Here is a 19,160-nt window from a genome sequence, read left to right as displayed (position 1 = left end):
TGTGCTATATCGCGCTGATTGTACAGTGTTCAACCCCCCCAGTCGGATAGTCCGACCACCATAGCTTCCTTCCTCCATGCAAGCTGCCTCCATGTCGCTGCTACAGTACAAGTTGGTAACTCGGTTCTCTCTCTACCGCCCCTGCCCCCCTCCCTCCTCTTCTCCCTCTTTCCCTCTTTCCCTCTCTAGTTCGTCACGTCTTTAACCGGTGCTTTTACGTCGTGTCCAAAAAAAAAAGTAACGAGCCTGTTTTTACAATGTAAGGAGTAGAAAGTACATATTTTTGCGTATAAATGTAGGGAGTAAAAGTAAAAAGTCGTCAGAAAAATAAATACTCAAGTAAAGTACAGATACCTGAAAAATCTACTTAAGTACAGTAACGAAGTATTTGTACTTCGTTACTTGCCACCTCTGATCTCTTGTTTATGACTGATAAGACTACACAAATATACACATGGTAACATCGTATATGATATATAACGTTATCCACCGCTGGATTGATTGATTTCTCACTGGCTTTGTTGAAAACAAATACACATGGAGGAGAGGAGGGAAAAAAGGGACCGGACTTGTATAGTACCCCTTTAACAAATTGAATGTGCATCTATGCAAGAGGGTGCGTCCTCTTGCATCTCGGCAGACTCAACATCCCCACAAAACAGAAAAAAAACGTCTTCGCCTCATGTCAGCACATGCCATTGAACAGATAAACATTGACCACTGGCATCAGTATTTTAGATAGATAGATAGATAGATAGATAGATAGATGGTAACGCTTCCTTTTACAGTACGGTAATTACCAGGCAATTACCAGGTAATAAGATGTATTTACTAGGTAATAACCAGGTAATTAAATGCAATTACATTGTAATTACCAAGTACTTATTAGGTAATTACAAGGTAATTACCCAGTATTTACATATATTTTTCCTGACTACTACCAGGCATTTACCCAATAATTTCCTGGTAGATACGCAGTAATTGTATATTGTAGATTTTAAACCCGGTAGTTACAAATATTTACCGGATATTTATCTGGTAAATACCAACAAATTACCTGTATTTACCCAATAATTACCAGGTAGATATCCTGCAATTGCATATTGTAGACTATAAACCCACTGAATGTGTCTATATGTGACTTTGTTAGGGTGATAATAACTTAGATATTTACCTGGTAATTACCAGGTATTTACCCCAAATCATCACATGTTTACCTGGTAACTACCACTTATTTACGTGGTAGTTACCTGATATTTACCTGGTAAATATCAACTAGTTACCTAGTATTTACTAGAAATATACGGAAAACTACCAGGTATTTATCCAGGAATTATAGATTATGTATTACCAGTCAACCTTTGTAGTGACAGTGAGGGTATAACTTGCAACTATTTACCAAGTAATTACTTTCTAATTACCCAGTAGTTACAATTTACATTATCAGGTAAAACCTTGTGAATTACCCTGTAAGGAAGGTGGAACTGTACTGTAAAAGGAAGCGTGGTTTGTTTCAATGATATTACCATGTACTTTCCTGGTAACTGTAGATTATAATCCTCTGCCCCCCATCAGGCTGTGTAGTTTTGAACATGGTACCTGGTAAAAACTCCCATATCTACCTGATAATTAACAGGTAAATATCAGAGTTTTACAGAGTCGTTACCATGTAAGAAAAGTGTAATTGTACTGTAAAAGGAAGCGTGGTTTGTTTCAATGATATTACCATGTACTTTCCTGGTAACTGTAGATTATAATCCTGTGTAATTTTGAACATGGTACCTGGTAAAAACTCCCATATCTACCTGATAATTAACAGGTAAATATCAGAGTTTTACAGAGTAGTTACCATGTAAGAAAGGTGGAACTGTACTGTAAAAGGAAGCGTGGTTTGTTTCAATGATATTACCATGTACTTTCCTGGTAACTGTAGATTATAATCCTGTGTAGTTTTGAACATGGTACCTGGCAAAAATTCCCATATCTCCCTGATAATTATCAGGTAAATATCAGGGTGATATCGGAGTTTTACAGAGTAGTTACCATGTAAGAAAGGTGGAACTGTACTGTAAAAGGAAGCGTGGTTTGTTTCAATGATATTACCATGTACTTTCCTTTACATAAAGATACAATGCATTTTGTTACACTCTGTGACAAATACGCAAAAACATGTGAACTGTCAAAGAGACTAACTTTAATCCTCTTAATCTGCAAAACAGTGAACTTGAAGAGAGTAACTTCAATACTCTTAAAGGTATACGCAAACATTTTTTTGTGTGTCTTGTCTCACTCCCGAGTCCATGACAGGCAGATAGACACCATCCTTTCAACTGTGCGTGCAGTAACAAGGGAGATACGGGCAGAGCTGGCGCACCGCTAATTAGCTTAGCTCAAACGCTGGAAGTATATAGGTAGTGTTAGCCTGCCTCCACCTAAAGTCATCAGAGAAACTCTTCAGCAACTCTAAACGGAAACCGGCGGGCCGATCTTCGTCTCAGAGCTGACAAAACTCTCTGGTAAGACATCTTGAGCGGTCAAATGCCGTTAACAAGACGAGATCGGTCAAAACGGAGGGTTGAAGCAGAGACGGTTATTTTGGTTCAAGCGAGCTACATCGAGGGTAGGTTAGCTTCCTATTTCAAAACAAAAGCACAAATTATATCATCATGGTTTTCTGTATGTAAAGAGCAACCGGTGTTTGGTTGGTCACACCGCAGCTTGAGTAGCGCCGAATTTGTCCTAACAAAATTGTAAACCACAGCTGGTATTTTGACAAATTAACGACACACTGCTGATCTAAACGTCTACTTTCTCACCTAAAAATGTTTGAAATGTCGATAAAGTGATATATTTACAGAGTTTAGAGCTAAAATGAAATCAGCTTCTGACTGCTGATTTCGGCTCAGGTAGGAGGCAGGCTAACACTACCCATACACTTACAGCGTTTAAGCAAAGCTAATTACGGACGATAGGGGCTCTGCCTTGTTACTGCACGCAAAGTCAAAAGGATGGTGTCTATCTGCTGGTCATGGACTCGGGAGTGAGGCAAGACACGGAAAAAAAATGCTGGCCTATCCCTTTAAGTGCTAAACATACAATAACTTGCATATTAAAAAAGAAAATGAAAAGAAAAACACAAAGTGCAGAGCTTTTTGCCTCCTTCACATGTCCAGTCTACACATTTTGGCAAATTACATCCGTAAAAACTATAACCTATCCACACCCCACCCCACCCAACAGAGATGGGTGCTCCAAGGCTATCCCAGTGATGCTTCTCCCTAGCATGAGGACATACAGGTATTCTGTGCTACTGCTTGTGGTCGCCAGGTACTGCACCATGTTTGTTCCAGGCTGAAGAATAAAGAAAAAGAAAAAACAAGATTCAAAAATTAGTTTGTACAACAGGTTAGGTTCATCTCTACAGGTAATGCTGTACCAGACACTGTATCTGGAGTCTTAGCCCATAGCACATTATAATCTACAGTTACCAGGAAAGTACATGGTAATATCATTGAAACAAACCACGCTTCCTTTTACAGTACAGTTCCACCTTCCTTACAGGGTAATTCACAAGGTTTTACCTGATAATGTAAATTGTAACTACTGGGTAATTAGAAAGTAATTACTTGGTAAATAGTTGCAGGTTATACCCTCACTGTCACCACACAGGTTGACTGGTAATACATAATCTATAATTCCTGGATAAATACCTGGTAGTTTTCCGTATATTTCTAGTAAATACTAGGTAACTAGTTGATATTTACCAGGTAAATATCAGGTAACTACCACGTAAATAAGTGGTAGTTACCAGGTAAACATGTGATGATTTGGGGTAAATACCTGGTAATTACCAGGTAAATATCTAAGTTATTATCACCTCAACAAAGTCACATATAGACACATTCAGTGGGTTTATAGTCTACAATATGCAATTGCAGGATATCTACCTGGTAATTATTGGGTAAATACCAGGTAACTTGTTGGTATTTACCAGATAAATATCAGGTAAATATTTTTTAACTACCGGGTTTAAAATCTACAATATACAATTACTGCGTATCTACCAGGAAATTATTGGGTAAATGCCTGGTAGTAGTCAGGAAAAATATATGTAAATACTGAGTAATTACCTTATAATTACCTAGTAAGTACTTGGTAATTACAATGTAATTGCATTTAATTACCTGGTTATTACCTAGTAAATACATCTTATTACCTGGTAATTGCCTGGTAATTACCGTACTGTAAAAGGAAGCGTTACCCGGTGATGGATAGATAAAAAGCACTAAATAGCACAAATTTTGCCTCTTGTCTCTGCGGCACCATGACACAAATGCGCCCTGTAATCTCTGGTTCATGACAGATAAGACTACACAAATATACACATGGTAACACCGTATATGATATACAACGTTATCCACCGCTACATCACTTGATTTCTTGCCAACTTCCTTGAAAACAAATGCACATGGCCGAGAGGAGGGTTAGAGACACAGAGGAGAGGCGACTGGACTTGAATGAATCGACATGTTGATCACCGGATACTGGTGATAGATCAATGGATTTAATCAAAGAATTAGACAAAAAGACACGAGGTCAGTTAGTTTTCAGTGCTACAGGATCCACAACTAGAAGAAGAAGAAGAGGAAGAGGTTAATGAGCTCAGTGACACAGTCGCCCCATCAGGTGCAGTAACGTGTGTCCGTGAGGCTTCAGGACACCGAATGTATTTTAGTCTCTCTTGCGTGGACGGTGACGACATTGTTGTTGGCAGACCTGCGATGGAAAGTCTGTCACTGCTCCTCCCCCTCCTCCCCCTCCTCCCCCACTCCCTCAATACCTTTGAGCATGATGCAAGTCACAAAGGACCGCGAGCTATGATTGGTCGGGGGACTCGGTGGCGGCGGCATCACAACAAGGAGTGTGGACGTTGTCTGACGTCAGATTCACCCGCTGCTCTTGTGTTTGTGTCGTATTAGTGAACAAAAACTTTCTTCTTCCTCTTTTTTGTTTTTGAGCTTATATACTGTAGCTACAAACTGCATCTGCGTATGGAGCTCGTAACCATGGAAACTTCTGCATCTGCATCATCTGCATCATCATCATCCATCAACAGCCGGTGGATAAAAAGTGTTGGAGGGAGAAAAAAACACAGATGCATTGTCTTCCTGAAAGTCAAGTGGCTTTTAAGCTACTTTCACTATGTGTTTGTTCTTTGCAGGGCTCTGTGACACACTCTCACGCTGCTTGTGTATGTGTGTTTGTGTGTGTGTCTGTGTGTGTGTCTGTATGTTTGTGTGTGTGCGCACTCAGTGGGACGCCGGTCAGCAGCCTCCTCCAGCAGAATCCGTCCATCTGGTGTTTGAGCTCTGCGTCGTCTTTTTGGCCTGACAAAGCATTTTCCTATGCACATGCGTACACACACACACACACACACACACACAGCCTACTTTTTCAGTGTTTGAAGTGTCCCTATTGTGTAGCAGCCCATTCAATCAACCCCAGTTTATCTGTCCAGGCAGACTTTTCTTTTTACCCCCCTCCCTCCCTCCCTCCCTCCCTCCCCTCTTGCATTCATACAGACAGTGTGCATGTTCTCCACCACAGCTTCTGAAGACTGAATCATTGTCAGAACTAGACAAGGTGCTAACAGGATGAAACAGCAACACTCTGTGTATCAATCAGTAACCTTAACATTAACAGTGTTGTGTGTGTGTGTTGGATCAAAGCCCTTCGTTGTTGTTGTTGTTGATGCTGCTGAAATAGTGCTTCTTCCTTCAATAATTCAGTTCCGCTCTCATCGATCACCATTTTTGATTCGCTGCAGGAAAAGATCCAGAATCAATCGACCGGAGGGGAGGGAAGGGAAGGAAGGAAGGACACGGGCATGAAGGGTTACAGCTGCATCGTCCACATCTGTTCTGCCTCTGTATCATCTCAACAACAGCTGGGTGATACAGCTGTGTAACAGTTGTGATGATGATGATGATGATGATGATGATGATGATGATGATGATAGTGGTTAGGGGTGTAACGGTTCACTAAACCCATGGTTCGGTTTGATTTTCGGTTTTTGACTCACGGTTCGGTTCAGTTTTTAAAAACATACTGAAAAACCTTTTGGAAAACCTCCAGAAATAAATGTCTGGATTTTATTAAAGGATTGTTGCATTGCAATATCAAGCACATGAACATGACTTAGCCTAAGTTATATTAACTTAACCAAGTATAACACTTCTCTTTAGCGCCACAAATTGATTACGCTTTTTTTTCTCTCTCAACACAATATCGTTCCGTTCATTCATCTCCACATAGCGCTCATAGCTCTCTGTCATATTGTCGTTCACACGCACAAGCGCACATGTGTGACAGTGGTGCATGGTAAAAACGAAACTTAAGGAAATGAAACTCAAGGAAACAAAATATATTTTTAAAAAGTCAGCCTTTGACCACTAAAAGTTAATAGATTTCTGAACTGACCGTCTTCACTTGTAAACTAACTATTCAACTGTTTTACAGATGTTTGGACACAGACAAGTGAAATCTGTTAAGTTGCATTGTGAAAAAGTGAAATATGAAATGTTTGTGGCTGCGTTGCATATTTTCAATTCACAAATAAAACAACAGTGTGTGTGTTTATAAAAGAAAAGCTTAGTAATGTCGCTGTGTAACACTACACAAGATCCACAACTATGATTTATTTTTCCGTTATTGCTTCAGAATGGATTTCAAGACGAATCAATTTTCTCTATTCCAGTTTCTCAACGGAGCAGCTCTAGCTCAGACTCAAAGGTCACACAGTCTAATTCATTTCTCAGCTCCAACGAAACCTCGTTCATCTCGCCCCAAACACGTGAAACCGTAATAACAAATCACCGTTTTCCTCTTTTTCTCTGTGCAGGAGCTGGAGGTTGGTCTCCTCTCGGCTCAGACCGGTATCAGTGGTTGGACGTCGACCTGGGCGAGCGGACCAAGATCACCGCCGTCGCCACCCAGGGCCGCTACGGCAGCTCTGATTGGCTGTCGTCGTACCTGCTGATGTTCAGCGACACGGGACACAACTGGAGACAGTACAGACAGGAGGACAGTTTAGGGGTGAGTCCAGTGTCCAGTGTCCTGAGTAGAGTAGATCACAACATCCCATCATCACCGTGTGAGTCACACAGCTTTTCTTTCTTAGATCAGGTACAAACTCTCACTTGGAGTCAAATAAAAACCAGAGTGGAAGTCAGAGGAAAAAGAGAAAGAGAGAGATCGGTCCTGTTTCCACTCTCACTCTGCCAAACAGGTTTCTACCGAATGCTCATCTTCTGCTGCTGGGGTTTAGAAATGCTGCTTATTTTTGCATCATTATTTTTTTGCTTTTTGAGTCCTACATTCAGTCAGCAGCGAGGAAACCTCAAGCCCCACCCAGGAGTCTTTTGGGCTCACTGGTAGTTACAGTACCTTCCCCGATGGAGGCGCTCGTTTCGCCCCCATGGAAGTCATTCGGGGGCGGTTCCTCGGCCTGCAGTGGCGACAGAGCCATCGTCTCACATTCAGGGCCAGACCAATTAACCATCTAATTCCTTTTTTTTTTTTTTTGTAATTTCAGTATCAGAACTGATGTGAACTCCTTTTTTTTTGGTGCTTTCCATTACAGAGAAATCACATGAACTTCAAATGTGATTCACATGTGATTTTGCACATGGGAAACATGTGGTTTTGGCCCAATTTTATGTGAATCACCTGTGAATTCCCATATGAACCCATTTGAGAACATGTTTTACACATGTGCTCTACACAGTAACACATGTGGTTACATGTGATCAACATGTTTCACATGAGAATTCACATGTGATTCACATAAAATTGGGCCAAAACCACGTTTCCCATGTGCAAAATCACATGTGAAGTTCATATGGTTTTTGATCAACAGGAGAAAAACATCATTCCTGTTGTCTGTCATGTTCATTCTGTTTGTGGTTTTATCTCGTTTCTATTAGTTTGTTCCACACAACACTGTAGGACTGACACAGGGGTTTTTGTGTAGCTACTTATTTATTTTATTTACATTTTCCAAAAGTTGTTCATGATAAAAAGTGTGGACTCCAATAAGTATTTATCAGGTGTTTGAACCATATTTGAAGGATCACTGCAAAAACTTAAGGAATAACAGTCAAATGATCAGTTATCTGAATGTTTTCCTCACTAATATCAGTATCAGCCCCAACGATAATAATATCAGTCGGACTTCACTGCAGCCAGATCAGGTCAGCTGACTCTCTTCATCAGACTCCCACAGCGACGCCTGCATGTTTATTCTCACCAAATGCACTAAATAGCTCTCATTAAACCCCATTAAGCCGTCACTACAGATGTAAGTCTGGACAGACATGAATGAAACCTGCAGCTCCACTGGTTCGGAGGGGGCACGCCACCCGACAAGGCTGCGATTGTAGTCGTTCCACACACGCTTCAGCACACAGACGCCTGAATACTAAGTAGTTCTGATGTTGTTTGTGCAGCAAACACAGTGATAAGTGTTGCATGTTTGATTTCCTCACCTGCACGCCCCCCCTTGTTCTCTGAAACCAAATCAAATAGACATGGAGAAGGTGCAGAAGCAGCAGCAGCAGCAGCAGCAGCAGCATCTCTCCCCTTTTGTGTGGACATTTATTCATGTGGAAGCCTAATTTGTTCCAGTGCTGCAGCAGAGGAGCTTCTGATTAGACGCCAAGCTGAGGCAATTTCCTCGTACGGAGAGGATCCAGCTAATCTCAGCGCTGAGGATCTTCTTCTTCTGCCGGAGCAGAGAACGGCTTCTCACAGCTTAAAAACGTGTTGATCTGACACTCTACATAAATTCTGCACAATCCCAGGCAGATTTCAAAGTGTTTATGAACTCCTGTGTGTGTGTGTGTGTGTGTGTGTGTGTGTGTGTGTGTGTGTGTGTGTGTGTGTGTGTGTGTGTGTGTGTGTGTGTGTGTGTGTGTGTGTGTGTGTGTGTGTGTGTGTGTGTGTGTGTGTGTGTTAGTCAGCTGGGCTTAAAGAGAGAGAGAGAGGGAGGAGCTGTCAGAGGAGAGCGCTGGTGGCAGAGCTGGTGGATCAACCACAACATGCTGCTTCCCTACTGGGGATCTGCTGCTCACAGGGTGAAGAGCAAGAGGCTGCGCTCCCATAAAGCCTCTTAGTTTAAAGAGTTGCTCCGAGTGATGAAATCCTACGAAAAAATCTCAGATTTATGACTTTTTCCAAGAATTTTCTTTCTTCACACACTCGAGACCGTGATTCTGGTGAAGCAAAGCGTCTCAGCTGCTTTAAGAGGTAAATCCATCAGGAGCAGAGCGGAGGAGGTTGAAGAGAAGAGTTTCTGAAAGTAGAGAACATACAGTAGTGGTCGTGTTGCAGTCGGTCTTGGTCTCATTTTCAAGGTTTTGGTCTCGGTTGAGCTGGACTCTGCTGGACTATGTGATGTAATTCAATAACTTTAAAATGACTAAAATTGTTCTACTAAAGTAGTAGGCTATCTGCTTGTGTGTAACCATCTGATAACAGGGCTCTCAAGTTGTGAACTTAGCTTGGAGTGACATTTCTTTCGTCCTGCCGTATGGGGTGGGGGTGGGAGGTCTGGCATAGGAAGTGATATTCCGGCTTCTGGTTAGAGTCCTACAATATGGTGCATCTCAATGAATTTAAATATCATTGAAAAGTCAAAAAGCCCCAACCAGGTATTTGGTGCATATAGATGGACATAGGCCTACTTTTCAAAAGGCCAACATTTCCATATTAAAAATGCTTGTTTAAATCGGTCATATGAATTTTAGGTCTTCATCAAATGCAAGCTATAATCATTAGAAATTAAATAAAGTCATACAGAAAGACTAAGTAGAGACTTTATTTTGTTTTTTTACTACATTACTGTTAGAGTAGGCTAGAACTTAAATATGATGAGCTTTTGGTAGCTAGTAGCTAGCTACAGTCACAGTTTGAGGAGCAGTGAACTACATCTTGCAGCATTCCACTTCCCCATGAGCAGCTGTCCTCATGAGCTTCTCCAGCTATAGGCCTACTTTCAGATTACCTTCTTCTCTGTCACTGCTAGCCTATCTATCAACCAGATTTGAGTCAAATTAAAGCAGAAGTAAGCGACCCAGCCGTTTTGGCTAATGCTGCGTTCCAGGCAGGCTTTTGAAACCGTAAATTACAGCTTCAAGTCACAACTTACGATTTTGTAGCGTTCCAGGCAACCCACTCGTGTTTTCCGACCTGTTTTACCTGTGAAAGTCACTATAACTGCCACTCGTAACTTCCGACCCGTTACCAGATCGAACTGGTACGACTTCACGGTCGGAAAAACATGAGTTACGAGTTTCCTTGAACGCACCATAACAGTCCTCGACCCTACGTCACCACATTCACGGCGTCCCTTGGCTGCACCATAGACTGTAAAAAGAATGGACGTAGCGTCTGTGACGTCACCCATTGGTTTGGGGGAGTCTGTTTTGTGCCGCTACTACGGGGGTTGGAACCGCGCCATGTTGGATTCTACTTGCCATATTTGGAGCGGTGCGGCCGTTAGCCGGCCGAGAGCCCGCCCACTGGCCTCGTAGCAGCGGTCGCCGGACCTGTCACTCAACGGTTCTGCGCCCTGATTGGCCAGAACTTTAACCCTAATAATAGTAAAACGGTAGAGTTTAAAAAAAATTCACCCCCCTCAGAGTGTGTGCGGGGGTAGAAACTATCGATTGAGACCAAAAAAATAAAATGTACCAGGCTGTAAATATGTTTTTTTAAGCTGTAAAATCGGCTATTTTAACATGGGGCTCGATTGGAGTTGCTCCCTTCTGGAGCCAGCCCCCAGCGACAGCCGAGGGGATTGCAGCTTTTTGAACGCGGAAGTGAGCTTCACTTCTCAGACCGACAACTGCCCCCTTGGGCTGCACACACAGCCCTGCATGCCGTTCTCTCTCCTCATTGGATAAAAACTGTAGGATACGAGAAAAGTTTTCTCCTCGGCTCAGAGCAGAGCAGAGTGACCGACAGACCCGTGTTTCAGACCAAACACTCTATGTAAGTGATTGCTGTCGGAAGATATAACTATTTAAGACTTATATTAACACAAATATATCACTTACTTCTGCTTTAAATAAATATAATTATGAATACATGCTATAATAGCAGCCTCCTGAAAAATGCCATTTGTGTTTCTTTTCCCGTTCTTTTCTGTAGCCTACTTTTTTTTCTTTTTTTTTTGCCACCTCGCAGGGTATCCTAGCAACACTTCAGCGACCCAGCATGCGCAGTTTGTTCCCACATAGACTTTGCTTTTGTAAACACACAGACGCCCCCTCGGTTTTTGAGTCCAGCAGTTTAGCGGCTAATTCAACTGCAGTGATGGATAACTGTACCGGAGAGGCTCAACAACTTCATGAGCTTCATTTGAGGAATAAACGGCAGGTTTTACCTGACGGGAGACCGACGCCTGAGCTACGGTAACGTTAGCTAACGTTAACGGTTAGCAAGTTTTACTACTCCCTCTCTCTCTTTCTTACACACACACAGCCCAGGTTGTCTCTTTCTGTTGTAAACCTTGTAATAATAGCTTGTTGAGTAAGTTACAGTTAACATTAGGGGAGAGTGGGGTAAGATGAGCCAGTGGGTAAATTAACCCACCCCCCTTGTTTCTAGGAAACTATAGGAAAAAGTTAGCATGTGACCAAATATTTGGGAGGCAGGCATCGTTTCATGGATTTTTCACTCTTGAGAGTGAATTTTGTCGATCATAAGTTTCAATATTGTGTTTAGAACAAAAGAGATGACTGCAAATTTGTTTTATACATGGGTTGTGGTATCTATGAGCTACAACATGAGGTAGTAAACCTAGCATGAAACTGCACCATTTTAGCTGTGAGAGCAATAAACCCAAGCTAAGTTGATCCATTTGGCCAGGGGTAAGTTGAGCCACCTATCCTATACACTTAGTGAATATATTTTGGCTGTATATGTCCAAATGATTAAATCAAGATTCTGTATGTTTGTGATTACAGTAAGTAGCTATGCTCCTAATAACAGGAAAAGTTGTTTATAGTGTGCCAAACTTTACTTTCAAAGAAAAATCTCTGGGATTCTTCCCAAGATGCGATGTAATTGCAAATCTCAGTGAGTTGGTGGCTCAGCAGGAAGTCCCTGCAGTTTGTGTTCACCTGTAGACTGGACAGATGAAATATTAAGTAAAGGGGGAGGTAGGAGATGGATGGAAGGAAAGAAGGGGGGGTTGATCAATTTACCCCACTCCTATGAGTCACAAGACCACTTCTTTTGAACATGCTATATTTTAAAAACAGTTATATTTACACTCATTCTGTTAATTTGTAGGGATGCAAAACATCCTGAAATATATGCAGATGTGTTAGTTAGCAACAAAACTATAATTGTCTTGATGTAGCCTAGTTATCCTGAATACAAAAAGTAGCTCAACTTACCCCACTCTCCCCTACTGTTGCTTCGGTTTGAGTGTGGATTAATTGTTAAAGGTTTGTTGTGTAGCTAATGTGAGCGGTGGTGAGTTGGGTTTTAATAACAGCTGATAACTGTGTAACTGTAGATGGCATGGACTGTGATGAGAAGGTGTTGCACACATTTTAAGACGTATCTGTGCAAACCAGTGCGCAAATTGTGACTTTTTTTTTTACGTGTGAAAAGCTCGGATTGGGTCGAGTCCAGGCTTCAATTTTGGTCTGTTACCGTGTGAACAAGAACGACCCAAAAGAAAAATACAGGGACTGTTTCGGTCGTGGCTCCTGAATCAGAACAAAGCAGACGAGCCACAGATATGAATACAGCCTTGATCACCAAAGTCTCATGAGTTCCTCCTCCAGTAATGTCCTTATTGTGTTGTGTAACGACCACATGACGACTACTGTATGTTTCCAGTGTGGAGCCGTGAAAATGACCAGATGTGACACTGAGTTCATTAACTGCTGTTATTTTTTTTATACCCTTTATTATTAGAATCAAACATTTCATATGAGAGGCTCCAGCTCCACTCTCTTATGATTGCCGAGGAATTAATAAGTTAATTATGTGTCTAAGCTTTTATTGAGCAGTGGGAGAGCCGGTTGACCTGCATGTCAGCGTGGAGGGAGGGATGTAATTAGGATAGATGGCCAGATGGGAGAGATGGAGAGAGATGAGAGGAACGATCCATCAGACGTTGGGCCCAGAGTCAGAGAGAGAGGGAGACAGATGATGAGTTCACTGCTCACACTCTTCAGCGGAAAATATTTTAGTACGAAGAAGCAGGTTAATAACATAATCTCCACGAAGGAAAAGTTTCCAAAGCGTTAAAAGGTGTCAAAGTGTTGTACTGTAGGAGTCCCATCGGCTTTCATCCATTTCCATCTGTTCATCGGCTTTTTATTACCCGGCATGCTCTGCTTTCCACAAACGGTTAGCTTCTGGTGGAGTGTGGTGTGGTTTCATTGTGGTAATCAAACAATCTGTAATCTGTCAGGGCTCAGGAGGAGCTAGAGCCAATCACAGACACCAAAGACACAGGTAAACAGGTAACGAAAGTTAAAAAACAAAAAATGTTAGCAACTGAACAGTCCAACAAAAGGTCCTGGAAGGAAAACAAGAAGGAAATGTAAAAGAAAAATACAAAATAAACCAAATACTAACAAGAAAGGACAAAAAAAAAAAGGAGAACCAACAAAAATGAGAATCAAGACGGGATCAAATAACAACAACAGAGCAGGAAGTAGAAGACACAAAGAGGAGATTTTCAAAATAAAACAGGGAAGTCAAAAGGAGAGCACACACACACAGAGGAGATGACGGGATCTGATCCAGTACCAGCAGATACACAAGCTTGTTGAACGACCACGGTTTGGTTTGGTCTCCTCTGGCATCGTTCACAACAACAATAATAATGCTTTTACACGGTCATGACGGTAGTTGTACCTCTGTTACGCATTTATAGATCTAATATCTGATTTGCTGTCCTGCTCTAATCTCTCTGATGAATGAATCAATCAATCAATCAATCAATCAATCAATCAATCAATCAATCAATCAATCCATCGGTCTCAAATCTCTCAGTTTGTGTGCAATCTGCTCTCACTGCAGTCGTCCTTAATTTTTACATAATGTTGGTTAAAAAATCTGCTCGGTTAAAGTCATGATTATTCATCTCTGTGTAAACTGGAATGAATTTCTTCAGACTGCTGCATATTCATGGTGGCGCCGAGCCTGAACCTCTCCGAGGTGCTGATCCTGCTGCTGGGACACGTCCAGCACCTCGGAGAGCGCCGAGCCGAGCCGAGCCGAGCCCACATCACTGTCAGAGAGAGAGAGAGAGAGGCCTTTCTGTGTGTGTGTGTGTGTGTGTGTGTTATGTGGATTTACATTGTTTTTACAGTCCACATTAATTATTCCATCACCGGCCCAGTTCCACAGCTCTGTTGGGTTTAGATTTATTGCACAGATCGAGTCACATTTATGATCAGCTGTCATATATATTCAGCCCTAATTGGCCAGTGTTAGCAGCGCGCTAATACACAGACGATGATCGTGCTACAACATCAGCATGCTGATAGAGTCATTCTGACCCTCGTAACAAGCTGTATTAGCATTTAGCTAACCGTTTTTTTTTTAAAGATCTGTCAGGTTTCCCACGCCTCATGGAAAACCTGGAAAATGGTTGAGCAATTCTAGATTTGTCATAATTTCTGAGCACGTAAGAGATTATTTCATAGATACCGGTAAGTTAGAGCCATAGACTGCACACCTGGGGCAAATTGACCCAATCTGTTCCCTTCCTCTATCCTTCATTCTTGCCTTCCTTTCTCTCTTCCTTCTTTCCACAATCCCTTTTCTCTTCCTTTCTTTCTTTCTTTCTTTCTTTCTTTCTTTCTTTCTTTCTTTCTTTCTTTCTTTCTTTCTTTCTTTCTTTCTTTCTTTCCTTCCTTCCTTCCTTCCTTCCTTCCTTCCTTACCTTCGTCCTTACTTCTTCTTCCTTCCTCTTTTGATCCAATTGACCCTCCATCTTTCTTTCCTTCCTTTTTCCTTCCTTCTTTCCACAATCCTTTGTCCTTCCTTCCTTCCATTTCTCCTTCCTTCCTTCCTTCTTTCCCTTTGTCCTTCCTTCCTTCCTTCCTTCCTTCCTTCCTTCCTTCCTTCCTTCCTTCCTTCCTTCCTTCCTTCCTTCCTTCCTTCCTTCTTTCCCTTCATCCTTCCTGCCAATTCCTTCCTTCCTTGACCCAGATGGACAACAGGAGGGTTAAATCAGACTGCTGGGGCTGAGAGAGGAATAAACATAGAAACTAAATGGTTAAATGTTCAAACTAAGGTACAACGTCTCCAAAGCATGAATGGGATGGAGGATGTATCTGTGTTTGGTATATATATATAATAACTTGTCTGTCAGACTGTAGCGGCTGAAAATGTCCTGGAAAGAAAAGAGTGGGAGTGTGCATGTTAAACGAAACATTCATTGTGTATTGATTTGTGATGTTTACATTGTGCTTGTGTGTGTTTTCAGTCTTTTCCAGGTAACAGCAATGCAGACAGCGTGGTTCAGTACAAACTGCAGCGGCCGGCGATCGCTCGCTTCCTCCGCCTCCTCCCTCTGGACTGGAACCCCAGCGGGCGGATCGGACTGCGGCTGGAGACCTACGGATGTCCTTATAGTGAGTCTGACGATCTAATATAGGCTATCTGTTGTGTGCTGGTTTCATCCAGACAACCCGACACATTCACTGACCACTGGGGAAATTAAGTTTGCACTGAGGATTTTACACGAACATGTAAATGGATTAAAAAAAAAAAAACTACATCTCAACATTCAGTCGTTTAATTTAGTCTTAAATGAAAGTGAAACAATTCTCATCACGTACATTTTCTTTTTTCCCACGGACACAACAAACCTCAAAAAGGCTTTCAGGCAGCTTCCTCTTGATAATATTTTTTATTTTTTAATGTTTCACAATTAATTGACTCCCTCGCCTCTGCTGTTAACAGAGTTTATCTCTCACACAAAGCTTATTGCTCTAATGGGTTCCTTATGTTGCTCTTTAATTCCTCAGATTACTCAACACGTCGGCAGAATCAGCCTTCACAATCAAACTAAACAAACATCTGACTGATGTGCAGAAGATTTATTCACACTGAACATAATGTGGGTTTAAAAGCCGTTTATATCAGTTATTGCTCAATAAAAAGAAAACAACTCAAATATTGAAGTTTTCCCATTTGAGCCCGGAGCTGATTCTGCTTTTAAATAAACAATATAACATTTTTATCTTATTCTCTATCCTGCTCATAACTTTGTCAGACTCTCAGTAAAAGATGAAGTCACCTACTCGGCTTGTTTTTGTGTAAGAGCAGGTGTTTGTAATGTCTCTTTATTTCGTCTCTCTCTCTCAGCGTCAGGTTCCTGCTGTGTCTTTGACCTGATTTCTGTCCCCTCAGCTGTTTGTTTACTATCTTGTCCCCTCATAAAAAAAAAAAAACGCACACAACACGCTCATGAATATCAAAGCCAACGCCACACGTTTACATACAAGCTTCAGTGTACTGATCAAACAAGTAAATGTAAATATATGATTTCCATATAGACCGCCTGGGTTTATATTTGCACCTGTTAGTGTCAATGTCATTTTTTTATACTTAGTGGCTCCCCTGGAAACACTGAACTGAAACACTGTTTAAAAAAAAAACAACCTTGACATGTCGCTCCCCTGCTGCTGATTGAAATAAGAAATATTCCTTTCACACAATAACTACATTAGTCACTGATATAAACACATTTAAAAAAAAAATGATGCTATTGACAGAGAGCTGAGCCAAACGTTGAACATCAAACTTGAAAGCACAGAGTGAAGTTTTCTTCAAACCAGACTAAGTTGTGTTCATCTCATCAAAGTGCACTCTGCATCCTTGAGACCTCACGACCTCGCTGAATCTCTTTCTCTTTCTCAAACATTTGCAGACAGTTTTGGTTTCAGTTCAGTTTAATTTGTAGTATAACATTCCTCATAATTTCTTCCCAAACTGGCTTGAAGTTAGCTGTTTGATACAAGGATATTTCCCAGAATAGAAAATATGGAAAATTGTTAATTGCCACATTTTCTAAGATACTGCAGTATATTAAATTTTCATGAAAAAAAAAATTCAATTGAAAAAAATTATATAGTAAGTAAATGAAATATAGTTCCTAAACAGATGCTAATTTCCATTGGTTTTCTGAAGAGACAAAAATTCTGCGATAGTAAAAGTCCAGCTCTGTCTTTTCAGGACATTATGAGTAACATTTCCAGGAAATAATGTGAAAAATAGCTCTGTATCAGTCTCTTTATATCCTCCTATATTACCTCCACATGCCACGACCTCACGTATGTACGCGTGAAAGATCCAAACAAATTGTGGGAAATTTCTGCCTGAACACACAGACCACAGATTAGAAAATCATCTTTAGACTTAAAACAAACATATTTCTGCTTTAAATGTGTATTAATGTTTGTTAAAGTTACGCATTTTCTGAGTCTGTTATCATATCTTACCCGAGTCATGTTATTCACAGAGTGCAAAGATGATTCATGATAAAACCAATTTAAACCCCATAAAGCTGCTGCTGCTGCTGCTGCTGTCACCTCTGGAACAAGATGGATTTGAAAAGGAAACATTGAAAACATGGATTTAGATAAATTGCCAGTGGTTTGGAAATATTCTGAAGTTACAAGAACATGTTTATTAGTTGTGGTGACGGTTGGTGGAGCTGTGAACTAATGTAGCATGAAGAGCAGAATCGTTCCTTAGAAAAACAAATGTGATATAGAGAAATGAAAAATAGCTGCTGGTGGCAAACACTTTATCACAGTTTGAAAAAAAAATGCAGCCAGTGTAACTGTGTTGTTGGGATACGACAATAGAAATTATGTTAATGTGTTTGAGAGTTATCATTAAAAGAAGATTTCACACAGAGGAGAAATGGAAGGAGAACAACAGTGGGTGCACTGCAATTTAAATATAAATACTGGTTTAAAAAACATAACTGCTCTGTCACTGTGCGTTCATGTTCATCCAATCACAGGAAAAACAACAAACTACAATGGTGTTAGTGTCATGAGAACAATTGGAAACATAAAGAAAGAAAAATGCTGGAAAATGTTGTGTGTTTTCACACTAGTTTTCTTACATGACGAGAATTTTAAATGGATAGTTCAACATTTTGGCAAATTGGCCCATTGCCATAATCCCTATAGGTGGTTTTCAGATGACGTCACGTGGAACGTCACGACTGCAGATGGAGGGCAGGAAGTGTTTTGCCCGCAGGAAAACAACAGGAAAACGCTACTGTCTGTGCTGTCTACGGCTGTTCAAAACGGTCAAACCGGGAAAATCAAAAAAGTTACTTGAGAGTTCCTAAGGTAGTAACACATAAAGGACTCAAATTTCAACAACTGACCGTAAAACGGTGTGTGGGAGGGACGGAAGTGACCATAGTAAACAAACGGTGTCCTAGCCTGTTCTACAGTAAAACTGGCACATAGAAAGAGGAGTAAAGCAATATATTAAGCGGCAATATATATTTAAGCATCAACGATGTTCAGCCAAACCCACATAGTTTGAAACAACGGTCAAAACACACACAGCCAGTGTCACAACTAAGCATATAAAGCCCGCTAGCTTAATGCTAACGTATATGTAAAACACCATAGACGGGCTAACAGAAATTAGCATGCAGTTTACAGCCAGTAAAGCTGCTAAAAACTGTTTTAATTGTGGCTTTAGCGCTGTTAACATGTCACCGTTTAATCCAGAGTCTGTGGTCAGTTTATAACGCTGGGGAATTTGCTCCGATGTCTGTTCTGGGAGAAGTGCAGAGTCTGTGTGAGCCCCGACCGGGGACCATGGTAACGGCTGTCACAGCCCCGACCGGGGACCAGGGGCAGCGGCTGTCACAGCAGCAGCAGCCGCTCTACTGAGCTGATCTGCCGGCGGGCCGACCGTCCTCCTCCCGGAGGAGGAAACGAGCCAAGTAACGTATCCGCATGCTTTTAGAGGTTTACCGCTGGCTGGTTAAATTATTTTTAAGAGATTAATGTTGGTCTCATTGATGAAATTTAACTGTGGCAGTGGCATTAGTTTGTTTGAATGAAAAGTGAGCAGGGCTGCTT

At 41.3% G+C, this 19,160-nt stretch overlaps 1 protein-coding gene across 1 annotated transcript in view; it reads left to right on the top strand.

The window, feature by feature from the left end:
* Positions 1–19,160, top strand: part of LOC311000275 (contactin-associated protein-like 4) — a gene marked incomplete at both ends in the record, with an annotated part of 157,971 nt that overhangs the window by 58,242 nt on the left and 80,569 nt on the right. Inside the window, 2 exons of the mRNA XM_083990944.1 lie at positions 6,902–7,095; positions 15,524–15,671. Coding sequence (XP_083847070.1) covers positions 6,902–7,095; positions 15,524–15,671 — 342 coding nt within the window. The remainder of the gene's footprint in view (positions 1–6,901; positions 7,096–15,523; positions 15,672–19,160) is intronic.

The sequence above is a fragment of the Trachurus trachurus genome, assembly GCF_905171665.1.
Source record: "Trachurus trachurus genome assembly, chromosome: 17".
In the NCBI taxonomy this organism is placed as follows: Eukaryota; Metazoa; Chordata; class Actinopteri; order Carangiformes; family Carangidae; genus Trachurus; species Trachurus trachurus.
This window is presented reverse-complemented; position numbering and strand designations above follow the sequence as displayed.